At 48.6% G+C, this 14,032-nt stretch overlaps 1 protein-coding gene across 4 annotated transcripts in view; it reads left to right on the forward strand.

The window, feature by feature from the left end:
• Positions 1 to 14,032, forward strand: part of LOC148453487 (uncharacterized) — a 586,638-nt gene that overhangs the window by 520,683 nt on the left and 51,923 nt on the right. For all 4 annotated transcript variants that reach the window (XM_088462053.1, XM_088462055.1, XM_088462054.1 and 1 more), the window contains 2 exons: positions 10,369 to 10,434; positions 10,514 to 10,792. In XM_088462053.1, the coding sequence (XP_088318179.1) occupies positions 10,369 to 10,434; positions 10,514 to 10,792 (345 nt within the window). The remainder of the gene's footprint in view (positions 1 to 10,368; positions 10,435 to 10,513; positions 10,793 to 14,032) is intronic.

Below are 14,032 nucleotides of genomic sequence, written 5' to 3' on the forward strand. Positions count from 1 at the left end.
TGCCGGTGTATCATGTAGTATATGGGTGACGTAGCGCTGCCGGTGTATCATGTAGTATATGGGTGACTTAGCGCTGCCGGTGTATCATGTAGTATATGGGTGACGTAGCGCTGCCGGTGTATCATGTAGTATATGGATGACGTAGCGCTGACGGTGTATCATGTAGCATATGGATGACGTAGCGCTGCTGGTGTATCATGTAGTATATGACGTAGCGCTGCCGGTGTATCATGTAGTATATGGATGACGTAGCGCTGCCGGTGTATCATGTAGTATATGGGTGACGTAGCACTGCCGGTGTATCATGTAGTATATGGGTGACGTAGCGCTGCCGGTGTATCATGTAGTATATGGGTGACGTAGCGCTGCCGGTGTATCATGTAGTATATGGGTGACTTAGCGCTGCCGCTGTATCATGTAGTATATGGGTGACGTAGCGCTGCCGGTGTATCATGTAGTATATGGGTGACGTAGCACTGCCGGTGTATCATGTAGTATATGGGTGACGTAGCGCTGCCGGTGTATCATGTAGTATATGGGTGACTTAGCGCTGCCGGTGTATCATGTAGTATATGGGTGACGTAGCGCTGCCGGTGTATCATGTAGTATATGGGTGAGGTAGCGCTGCCTGTGTATCATGTAGTATATGGGTGACGTAGCGCTGCCGGTGTATCATGTAGTATATGGGTGACGTAGCGCTGCCGGTGTATCATGTAGTATATGGGTGACGTAGCGCTGCCGGTGTATCATGTAGTATATGGATGACGTAGCGCTGCCGGTGTATCATGTAGTATATGACGTAGCGCTGCCGGTGTATCATGTAGTATATGGGTGACGTAGCGCTGCCGGTGTATCATGTAGTATATGACGCTGCCGGTGTATCATGTAGTATATGGATGACGTAGTGCTGCCGGTGTATCATGTAGTATATGACGTAGCGCTGCCAGTGTATCATGTAGTATATGGGTGACGTAGCGCTGCTGGTGTATCATGTAGTATATGGGTGACGTAGCGCTGCCGGTGTATCATGTAGTATATGGGTGACGTAGCGCTGCCTGTGTATCATGTAGTATATGGGTGACGTAGCGCTGCCGGTGTATCATGTAGTATATGGATGACGTAGCGCTGCCGGTGTATCATGTAGTATATGGGTGACGTTGCGCTGCCGGTGTATCATGTAGTATATAGGTGACGTAGCGCTGCCTGTGTATCATGTAGTATATGGGTGACGTAGCGCTGCCGGTGTATCATGTAGTATATGGATGACGTAGCGCTGCCGGTGTATCATGTAGTATATGGGTGACGTTGCGCTGCCGGTGTATCATGTAGTATATGGGTGACGTAGCGCTGCCGGTGTATCATGTAGTATATGGGTGACGTTGCGCTGCTGGTGTATCATGTAGTATATGGGTGACGTAGCGCTGCCGGTGTATCATGTAGTATATAGGTGACGTAGCGCTGCTGGTGTATCATGTAGTATATGGGTGACGTAGCGCTGCCTGTGTATCATGTAGTACATGGGTGACGTAGCGCTGCCGGTGTATCATGTAGTATATGGGTGACGTAGCGCTGCCGGTGTATCATGTAGTATATAGGTGACGTAGCGCTGCCTGTGTATCATGTAGTATATGGGTGACGTAGCGCTGCCGGTGTATCATGTAGTATATGGATGACGTAGCACTGCCGGTGTATCATGTAGTATATGGGTGACGTAGCTCCCAGCACCTCAGCAGTGTGGTAGCCAAGTGCACGCTGTGTAAAATAAAATGTACATATATATATATAGTTACATGTAAGGTAAGTGGCTGTAGAAGGTCTGTGCAGCACTGAGCCAGGTCCTGGGCTGGAAGTGTTTAAAAGGCTGATGCTGTGCACAGGCACAAAAGGTGAATGGATGTAAAATGTATGTGTTTTAAATGTGTAATTTAAAGTTTAAGTGCACTTACCTTGTTCCCTGGAAGTCCCAGAGGATCCAGGGCTCTGGGTGGGCTGCTGGGTCCCCCGGCACTTCCAGGGAAACGGACTGCTCTCCTATGCAGCCTCATGCCTTAAAGTGGGATGAGCAGGTGGATAGGAAGCTAATGCAGCCAGCTAAGTGTGTGTAGGGAGCTCCAAAGGGCTCACACTCAGTGGGCTGGAATCTCTGCCAGCGGACTGGGCTGTCTATCTCTGGAGCTCAGATTGAGGCTAGAGGTGGTGAGCTGGGTACCTGAGCATATTCCTAGAAGTACGTTTTGGACGGAAACTTCCCCCAACCCTAGACAAGCCGACTCCGGGGTGGCGACTAAAACCCCGGGTGGCCTCAGGCACAGGGGAGTGACCACTGACCGTTGTCCATAGGGAACAATGATAAACGTGCTTGTGGCCAGTACAGTTTGGTGGTGGCAGCATTGTTACACACCCACTGCGCAGTGGGCTGAGTCAGTGACAGGCGGTCACTGACGGTAAGCGAGAATCCCTGATACCCCAAGATCCAGTGGGAATTATTAATATTTTTATATATTTATATGGCGCCACAAGTGTTCCGCAGCGCCTTACAAAGTACATAAACAAATTGGTGACAGTGACTTACAGAACAATACAATACAGGACCAGGACATGGATAATATATATTGCTACATTAGCAACCATAACACACAGATAAGCAACAGAGCATAAGCAACCAAGTGTTAGGTGCCCTAGTGGGGAATAAGGAGCAGATTATACTAAAGTAGGGAGAAGCACAAGAGGGTAGAGGGCCCTGCTCGTAAGAGCTTATATTCTAAAAGGAAGGGCCAGACAAACAAGTTTGACACAGATGGGGAGGAGAGTGAAGGGAGATGAGATCAGAGATGTAAATGGGAGAAGATTGGGTGAGGGCTTTGTAAGCGAGCATGAGAACATTAAGTTGGGTTCTGAAAGGGAAGGGGAGCCAATGGAAGGCTTGTAGGAGAGGGGAGGCAGATGTAGAGCGTTTGGAGAGGAAGATAAACCGTGCAGCAGCATTAAGGACAGACTGGAGAGGAGAGAGATGGGATTTGGGGAGGCCAGATTGGAGGTGGTTACAGTAGTCCAATCTGGAGATGACCAGTGAGTGTATGAGGGTTTTAGTAGCATCCAGGGTGAGAAAGGGTCTGATCTTGGAAATATTTTTGAGATGGAAACTACAGGACTGCGAGAGGTTCTGGATATGTGGTTTGAAGGAGAGGGATGAGTCCAGGATAACTCCACAACAGCACACTTTGGGGCTAGAGGAGATAGTTGTGCCATCAATTGATAAAGAAGTAGTGGGAAGTGAGGTTATGTGGGAAGGTCGGAAGACGATCAGCTCTGTATTAGACATATTAAGCTTAAGAAATCGCTGGGACATCCAGGAAGAGATAGCAGAGAGAAAGTTGGAGATACGAGTCAGTAGAGAGGGGGAGAGATCAAGGGTGGAAAGGTAGATTTGAGTATCATCAGCATAGAGATGATAATGGAGGTCAAAAGAGTTGATAATTTCACCTAGAGAGGAAGTATAGAGAGAGAATAGGAGAGGTCCAAGAACAGAACCTTGGGGAACACCTACTGTAAGAGGCTGTGGTGGGAAAGAGGAGTCATGGGAGGAAGCCGAGAAAGATCGGTCAGAGAGGTAGGACAGCCTTGGCCAAGGGAGTGAAGGATATGCAGCAGGAGAGGGTGTTCAACAGTGTCTAAAGCAGCAGAGAGATCAAGGAGAATGAGCAGACAGTAATGGCCCTTTGATTTGGCAGCAAGGAGGTAATTGCTGACTTTTGTGAAGGCAGTTTCAGTGGAGTGGAAAGAACGGAAGCCAGACTGAAAAGGGTCAAAGAGGGAGTGAGAGGAAAGAAAAGCGATAAGGCAGTTGTAGACAATACAAATCAAACCAATCAATAGAAATCAAACCCAATTTGTGATCGAGTGTCGAGTTGAGGTTGTCAGGTGAGAGGAGCTGAATGTGTATTTTGAATGAGATGGATGTATGGAGTGAGAAGGATGTTGGAACCCAGTGGCATTGTTGTGGTGAACGAGTGGGAATATTGTGGGCACTGAGTGGGATGTGGGAGCCACATAACTGCTCAGACCTCAGTTGCATAGACTGCATGTGTGTATTCCAATGAGCAGCTCCACCTTTTTGTGAGTGACAGCAATCTCATTCTGTGAGAGTGCTGAATCTGCAGTTAACCACAGGGTGTGATGGCATACCATATCTATTACGCAAGGAACACGTCCATTAAGGTGTCAGCCTTAATGATCGTAATTTCATTGCTTTTTTAAGTTTGAGTGACAGAAATTCAGTAGGTTTTGTGAAATTTCACATCATGTCTAAGAAGCCTTATGGGACATGTGAAACCGTAAGGTTTTTTGTCTATGGAATCTAATCTTTAGTTACACCTCAGGGACATATAGATGTATATTCTAATTTCCATCTCACACAGTAGGAATGTAGTAGACGTTATTGATATAAAACTGGCCTTTATAATGTACATTTCTTCTTCAGGGTCCATAGGGCTTCACAGGTAGACCTTGGGGTGTAGGTGGTGGTTGAGGACAGGGCACCACTCAGTTAAAGCTTTCAGCTCCCAGGATGCATCAGCCCATCCCCCTATACCCCACCCCTGAGCCAGGGGCACCTCAGATTCGTCAGTGCCCAGCAGGAGTCGGGTCACCATTATGCAGTGGGCTGCTTAGGCTGCCTAAATAGCTTTTATTTATTTTTTGTTCGTATTTCTTACTGAACGTGCAGCAGCAGACTGTCCACAGGACGTCTGCGCTGCCACTCTGTCACCCATCCGGGCATCTCAACGCCAGCTACGGCTAGGGATTTCAGCGGGCATACCAGGGTCCTCGATAGCTGGCCCCGCGGACGGACCCAGACTGCAGCCCGGACGCAAGAGTACAGGTAAGGCGGGTCATCGCTCGCAGTGACCCGCGGATTGGCAGTCTTACCTTCAGTCTCAGGGGACAGACCGGAGGTGCTGAGAGTGAACACAGGCTTTGTCCACAGTGATCCACTAGATCACCAGGGTACAGATGGAGCGATAATCCAGTGTCCCGGTGGTTAAAAATCAGCCTGGCGAGGTCAGCTTTCCCTATTACAGCGGTCCCCTCCCCTCAGCTCAGGGCGCCATTCCTCTGAGGTCTCGCTTCCCTGAGCTGCTCTCTGACCACGCCTCCTCAGAGGTCTCCGGCGGCCATTTTCTCCAGGCTCAGCCAGAGCTCTCTCAGGGAAATGCAGGGTCTGGTCCCCCTATATACCTCTCCCTGGAGTCAGGTTATGTAGCGCTATAGCTTACCAGACGCTGAGTCTCTGACCACAGAATCTGTGTAGGTGATTGTAGCGCCATTCTGCAGTTATATTGTATTCCTGCATTGTATGTGACTTATGCTAGCGCTGCCTGTCTGTATATTTCTCTATACTGTCAGTATATATCTGTCCCTTTTTTTCTTACTTTGCCCTAACATACAGGTGTATTCAGGGTTTTTCCTGTGCCTCACATTTCTTGTGTTTGTGAGGGTTGTCACATATAGTTGGTTACTGCACTGTGCCATATTTGTGCTGTGCGCTCCTGCAGCTTGCCCAAGCATAAGACAGGATCAGTATATTGCATTCCTACTTGTATCCTGCATACCCAGTGGTTGCATTATACCCAGTGCCATATTGTGTGCTATACTACTCTACAGCTATGTCTAGCAAAGGCAAGGGTAACAAGCATCTGCACCCATACTGCTATCATTATGTGCTGCAGGCTTAGGTGAGGAGGATGATACAGGATGGGTTATGTGCTAAGTGTTATAGTCCACCAGGCCCATCAGACCCCCCATCTCCTGCCCACGAGCCCCCTGGGCTTCCTTTTCTAAGGTGCTGGCTACTATTGTGGACCGCCGGTACCGGCTGTAATTCCCCCTCTGGGATTGCCACAGCAGGTTCAGGCAATACAGGTACCTCCTGTGCCCCCTCCATGGGTAGACGTACTCTCTACCTCAGTACAGAGCCTAGCGGCTATTGCACCTCTACAGCCTTTTACACTATGTTGCAAGGTGAGAAGCCCCCACCCAGTAACCACCTAAGCGTCCTGTATTATCCTCACAGTCCACGCAGCTCTCAGATTCTGAGTTGTCACCTGAGGAGGCAGAAGATGCAGATCTCTCTAAGACAGACTCCCCTCTGGGGGAGGACAAGAGTCAGTCTAAAATAAATATTCCTGCCTTGGTGCGAGCTGTCAGATCCATCTTACTAATAGAAGATAACAAGCCATCCCCTAAATCCAAGCACCCACTGTTAAATGTCAGAAAGTGACTTCGGCAGAATTCCCTCTATCGGATCTACTAGCTGAAGGCATGGCGGCAGCCTGGCAGACGCCTGGTAAGTGGCTTCAGCCCCAAAAACGTCTGACCTCATATTATCCATTTCCTGCGACTCATTGTTCAAAATGGTAGACTCCCCCCAGCAGTGGATTCACATGTTATGCTTTTAATTAAGGGCGCTATGTTACCTATCCCTACAGTAACATCTTTGAAGGACCCTATGGATAGAAAGGTTAAATCTTGCCTTAAATCGATATACTCTCTTTCATAGGCTGTTGCCCGTCCGACCATGGCTATTACATGGGTGGCAAAAGCTGTAGAGAGCGGGGCTGACGCACTTGAAGACTCTTTTCCCTCAGATGCTTCTAGGGATCAGATGTCTTTCATTGCTCACATACGAGATGCAGCTTCCTATATTGGAGAAGAGACATTGGATGCCAGTCTCCTAACCTCCAGAGTCTCTGCCACGGCGGTGTCTGCCCGCCGTATCCTGTGGCTACACTCATGGAAGGCAGATGCGGATTCCAAGAAGGGCCTAGAAGTATTACTCTACAATGGGGAGATCTTGTTTGGCCCAGACCTTGACAAGATTGTAACCACATTGGCGGCATCAAGAACTGCATTTCTGCCTTTGGCGACTTCTACTACAAAGTTTCGGAATACATTTTTTAGGTCCTTTCATCCTCAAGAAAAGCCTAAATGTCAGTCCTTTCCTAGGCAGCCAGTTTTCACTAGGGCCGCCAAGCACAGGACCAAAGACAAACCCTCAGCCTGACAGGACGGTCCTCTCCCTGGGGACCCCAGTGTAGGAGGCCGACTTCTTCAGTTTGCCCAGTGCTGGTGTCAAACCACCACAGATGCTTGGGTAAGAGAAGTGGTCTCTCACGGGTACGCCCTCTCATTTCTTCGTCGGCCTCCCCACCAGTTTTTCTACACAGGCCCACCTTCAGACCCGAACAAGTCCCTGCAAATCCAGAATGCCATACAGTCCTTGCTGCAGGCAGGAGTAATTGTGCCAGTCCCGCTATCTCAACGAGGGACCGGTTATTATTCTACTCACTTTCTGGTTCAAAAGCCGAATGGGTCTCATCAACCTATCCTCAACTTCAAATCCCTGAACTAATTCCTCAAGGTACCCAGGTTCAGGATGTTAACCCTACGCTCTATCATCCTAGGTATGGAGCCTGGGGACTTTATGGTATCTCTGGATGTTCAAAACGCTACCTACATGTACCTATAGCGCCCTCTCATCAGCGATATCTCAGGTTTACTATTCTACAGCAACACTTCCAATTTCAGACTCTGCCCTTTGGACTATCCACAGCTCCACGGGTATTTACCAAAATTATGGCTATCATGGCGGCCCACCTGCGTGGTCACTGTGTCCAACTGCTAACATATCTGGATGAACTACTGCTCTTAGCAGGATCCCCAGAGGTGCTTCAACGCCATCTGCAACTAACCATTGCTTTCCTTCACAAGCACGGATGGTTAATCAACTGGAAAAAGTCGTCCCTGAATCCTTCACAACGAATTGTTCATCTGGGAGCCCTGCTAGATTCTCAGGCCCAGACATCAGTCTAATCTCCACACTTCAGCTACAAGTGCGCAGATTCCTCCACAGTCACAGAGTGTCAGTCCACTCAGCAATGCAGGTTCTGGGATCCATGGTATCCACCTTCGACATGGTGGAGTATGCTCAGTTGCACTTCAGGTCTTTGCAAAGGTGAAACAGGTTGCCCCATCAGATCAGAGCTCAGACGATGGTGCTCTCTCCAGAGATGCGTCTGTACCTATCTTGGTGGCTACAGACATCTCATCTAACCAAGGGTCGACCCTTTTGGATCCCGGACTAGGTACACCTAACAACGGACGCCAGTCTCCGAGGCTGGGGCACAGTGACCGGCCAACACTTCTTCCAGGGCAGTTGGACATCGGTCGAATCAACCCTGCCAATCAACATATTGGAACTTTGAGCTGTCTACAGGGCCCTCTTACTGGCCCAGGACATACTTAAGGGAAAACCTGTACAGGTACAGTCCGACAATGCCACAACAGTGGCTTACATCAACCATCAAGGAGACATTCGAAGTCGGGCAGCAATGACAGAAGTGTCACGCATTCTGACATGGGCCGAGGGTCACCTCCCAGCCTTCTTTGTGGTGTTTATTCCGGGAGTTCTCAATTGGGAAGCAGACTTACTCAGCCGTCACGACGTGCATTCCGGGAATGGTCTCTTCACCCAGAGGTTTTTCAACTCCTAGTGAACAGATGGAGCAAACCAGATGTGGACCTCATGGCCTCCCGACGCAATCACAAACAAGGGATGCCGAGGCAACCTTCGTAGACGCATTGTCAGTGAAGTGGACCTTCCAGTTTGGGTACCTATTCCCGGACATGTTGTCTCAGGGTCCTTGCCTTTACCCGGACCTGGGTCATGGGTCATCTGTCGGACGGTGTGGCTCTTGAGACATCCTTCCTAAGGTCCAAAGGATTCTCTAGCTCTGTGGTCAAGACTATTGTCAGAGCGCGTAAGCCAGCCTCTGCTCAGATTTACCACAGAGTGTGGAATACATATTTCCAAAACCTACGACCCCCAAGTCTTTAGGATTTCCACAGTCCTGGCCTTCCTTCAAGCTCGAGTGGACCTTGGACTCTGCCTTGCCTCACTGAAAATGCATGTCTCTGTTCTATCCCTTTGGTTCCAGCGTAGACTTGCACCACTACTGGATGTCCACACCTTCCTCCAGGGTGTCCTATGTATACAACCTCCCTTTGTCCCTCCAGTGGCTCCATGGGATTTGTCAGTAGTTGTTTGTGCCCTCCAGGGTCCTCCGTTTGAACCTCTTAAATCTGTGGAACTAAAGTGGGTGTCAGAAGGTTGTCAGATTTAGGGGCGATCTCCTGTCACTCCCCATTTCTGATATTCCAACAGGACAGGACTGTACTTCGGACTTGTTTCCACATTAATGTAGTCCCAGCCTTTCACTCACCAGACCTATCGACAGTTCAAGCCTCCTTGGATGTGATCCGTGCCCTCAGGATCTATGTGGACCGTACCAGTTCTCTTCGGAAATCAGACTCCTTATTCGTGCTTGGATTTCACAAGAAGGGATGGCCAGCCAACAAACAGACATTGGCAAGATGGCTTCACATGACTGTTTCACTGGCTTACACGGGTCCCATGTGGGCAGCTCGTCGTGGCACCTCAGCTGAACAGCTTTGTAAGGCAGCCACGTGCTCATACCTTTCTGAGGTTTTAGGCCTTCAATACATTTGCCTCTCAGGATGCTTCATTTGGACGTCGTATTCTCCTCTCAGCGCAGGAAATATGTAAAGTAAATACATTTTGGAAATATGTATTCCGCCCTTGAGTAACCCTGTGGAGCCCTGTGTACCCTGAAGAAGAAAATGAGAGTTATGGTAAAACTTACCTTTGTTAACTCTTCCTTCAAAGTCCAGAGAGTCCACAGGGCACCCGCCCTGACACACCTGGCTTCACATGGTCTATGTTGTCCCTGGTTTCCAATCTACGTCTGATTCTTGTGCGTGCCAGTCTTCCTTCTCCCTTCTCATCCTCAGGCCTTTGGCTTGTCACAAACTGAGGTGCCTCTGGCTCGAGGGTGGGGTATAGGGGGATGGACTGATGCATCCTGGGAGCTGAAAGCTATAACTGCGTGGTACCCCGTCCTCAACCACCACCTACACCCCAAGGTCTCCCTGTGGACCCAATGGACCTCGAAGAAAGAGTTAACAAAGGTAAGTTTTACCATAACTTACATTGTACACCTGGCAGTGCGGATATTCCCTGTAGCCCCCGGGGGGAGACGTTTCTGTGGACACTACCGTGATGCAGTGATATGACTGAAGGCGTCATCATCTTTTTCTAGTCCTTTAAATAAATCACTAAATTCTCATTTATATTGATTATTATAATAATAATAATAATAATAATAAATTAAATGTCTCTATTCACCAATTGCTTGGTGGCCCCATACCTGACACTGTGACCTGATGACATATAACGATTACATGTTACTTATACAGGTGCGTATAAATATTGCGCTCTCTCTCTCGCAGGTCGCAGTGACGTGAAGCGTGAGACTGACGATGACGATCTGTTTACGCCAGGATCCCATGAGTCAGGTGATGAGAATAGAACGGCATGTACGGATCTCCTGCAGTCTGCCGGCAGATTGCTCAGAGTATATTTCTCTTCTGACAGGTAACGCAGGGAGGAGATCCGCCAAGAGATCCCCCAACTTCTCCCCCGCCGAGCTGGAGAGCTTTGTGGCCCTCATGGATCACTTCCTGCCCGATAATCTCATTAAAGCCGGGGCAATTCCCATCAGACAGCGCAAAGCCATCATGCTGGATATAGCTCGCCACCTGGAACCTCTGTCTGGCTGTCTGCGCACCCCGCGACAACTCCGCCACCGCTGGACTGACTTTAATAACCGGGACCCAGATCGCCTGGAAGAGATACGGAGCCGGCTGAGGAGAGGTAATGAGCTGTAGGGGGCAGATAGCAGCAGGTGGCCCTTCGCCGGATCTGTACGGCGATACCGAGTTGTTCTATAAAGTCGCACATCCGTATACGCATCGGGAGCATGTGTGTCATACAGACAAAGTGTAGCCCTATATACAACCGTCCATTGTTACTAAAGCATCATGTAACAGAGCGCTGGACGGTGACTTGTAACCCTCCCATAACTACACAATGTACATGTACCGCTCAGTGCTGCTATAACCGTAATAATACAACGTCATGACATTGGCCAGTAGAAGGACGATCGCGTTCTCAGAGCCACCGATAAGGAACCAGCCTGGAAGAGCTCTGACAAACCGCGTCTTAGTAAATCTGCCCCAGGAGTGAAATACGTAGAAATGTTTTTCCTATATAGCTGAAGACACCATTACAGCGTATGGGCCTGAGTCAGTGTTGTGCGCTAGTGCTCCCGCAGCTGGCGATGTGCGACATTAACTAATGCAGCAACGGCCGGGACTTGTACTGAGAGACCCACCTGAGCCATCGCAGCCACCTGCAACTAGGTACACATACGCGGCATCGGACGCAGGATCGTGCAAATGGCGGCTTCCTGAGTCAGTCTATAGTCACTGAGAATGGCCGCCGTACCTGAGACACTGGAGCCGTTTTTCATGCTCACAGGATCGCAGACGCAGGATGCGACACATTCTTAAAACCACAGAGACCCATCTGCGTTTTCTGCCAGCGCGGTATTCTTTGTTTCTTTCCGTCTGTGTTTTAAGCCAACACCGTTGCCTCCAACAAACGCTCCCTGACGGTCTTTCACACTATGAATAAAGACTGCGGTAACGTACTTTGACGCACATCCAAATGGGCTCAGACGCATGCACAGTGGCGAACTGTGAATATTCATACTGCATGATATATCGCCAACATATGAAGGAAGAATTAAATAGTTAAAAGCGCACGTAACATATGATGGCGACTGTAGTACATGAAGCCATTGTTCCCAGCACATAACAATATATGATGGTGTCAGTAGTACATGAGGCCATTGTTCCCAGCACATAACAATATATGATGGTGTCAGTAGTACATGAGGCCATTGTTCCCAGCACATAACAATATATGATGGTGTCAGTAGTACATGAGGCCATTGTTCCCAGCACATAACAATATATGATGGTGTCAGTAGTACATGAGGCCATTGTTCCCAGCACATAACAATATATGATGGTGTCAGTAGTACATGAGGCCATTGTTCCCAGCACATAACAATATATGATGGTGTCAGTAGTACATGAGGCCATTGTTCCCAGCACATAACAATATATGATGGTGTCAGTAGTACATGAAGCCATTGTTCCCAGCACATAACAGTATATGATGGTGTCAGTAGTACATGAGGCCATTGTTCCCAGCACATAACAGTATATGATGGTGTCAGTAGTACATGAGGCCATTGTTCCCAGCACATAACAATATATGATGGTGTCTGTAGTACATGAGGCCATTGTTCCCAGCACATAACAATATATGATGGTGTCAGTAGTACAAGAGGCCATTGTTCCCAGCACATAACAATATATGATGGTGTCAGTAGTACATGAGGCCATTGTTCCCAGCACATAACAATATATGATGGTGTCAGTAGTACATGAGGCCATTGTTCCCAGCACATAACAATATATGATGGTGTCAGTAGTACATGAAGCCATTGTTCCCAGCACATAACAATATATGATGGTGTCAGTAGTACATGAGGCCATTGTTCCCAGCACATAACAGTATATGATGGTGTCAGTAGTACATGAGGCCATTGTTCCCAGCACATAACAATATATGATGGTGTCAGTAGTACATGAAGCCATTGTTCCCAGCACATAACAATATATGATGGTGTCAGTAGTACATGAGGCCATTGTTCCCAGCACATAACAATATATGATGGTGTCAGTAGTACATGAGGCCATTGTTCCCAGCACATAACAATATATGATGGTGTCAGTAGTACATGAGGCCATTGTTCCCAGCACATAACAATATATGATGGTGTCAGTAGTACATGAGGCCATTGTTCCCAGCACATAACAATATATGATGGTGTCAGTAGTACATGAAGCCATTGTTCCCAGCACATAACAGTATATGATGGTGTCAGTAGTACATGAGGCCACTGTTCCCAGCACATAACAATATATGATGGTGTCAGTAGTACATGAGGCCATTGGGCCTGATTCAGACCCACTCGCGAGCGGCTGTACGCTCGCAAGTGGGTCGATGGTCTGCACTGAGCATGCGCACGACGGAGGGAGCTCCGTCGTGCGCATGCGCCAGACACGACGAGCGAAGGACTTTCCTTCGCTCGTTGTGTCCGATCAAAGGGGGCGTGCTGTCAATGTTGATTGACAGCACGCCCCCTTTGGTGGGCGTGCCGGGGGCGTGCCTCCCTGACGGGGGCGTTCCCACGGGAACGCCTCCCGTCAGAAGCCGGCCCACTGACATCACTAGTGATGTCAGTGGGAGTGATTTTGGCTCTGATAGAGCCAAAATCACTCCGGAGCTTGCGGTTGAAAACCTCAACCGCAGGCTCCGGCTCGCAATTTCGATGGTCGCGATGGTCACGACCATCGCGGCCATCAAAATGCACGCTCGTATAGCCTGTGGGTGGTGACCCACAGCTATACGAGCGTCCAGGAGGACGCTCCATGAAAAAGGAGCCCGGCCCTCATGCAGAGCGTGCGCTCTGCTCAGAGCGTACGGCTCTGAATGAGGGCCATTGTTCCCAGCACATAACAATATATGATGGTGTCAGTAGTACATGAGGCCATTGTTCCCAGCACATAACAATATATGATGGTGTCAGTAGTACATGAGGCCATTGTTCCCAGCACATAACAATATATGATGGTGTCAGTAGTACATGAAGCCATTGTTCCCAGCACATAACAATATATGATGGTGTCAGTAGTACATGAGGCCATTGTTCCCAGCACATAACAGTATATGATGGTGTCAGTAGTACATGAGGCCATTGTTCCCAGCACATAACAATATATGATGGTGTCAGTAGTACATGAAGCCATTGTTCCCAGCACATAACAATATATGATGGTGTCAGTAGTACATGAGGCCATTGTTCCCAGCACATAACAGTATATGATGGTGTCAGTAGTACATGAGGCCATTGTTCCCAGCACATAACAATATATGATGGTGTCAGTAGTACATGAAGCCATTGTTCCCAGCACATAA

This window comes from Taudactylus pleione, unplaced genomic scaffold (assembly GCF_031769625.1).
Source record: "Taudactylus pleione unplaced genomic scaffold, aTauple2 ptg001142l, whole genome shotgun sequence".
NCBI classification, from domain to species: domain Eukaryota; kingdom Metazoa; phylum Chordata; class Amphibia; order Anura; family Myobatrachidae; genus Taudactylus; species Taudactylus pleione.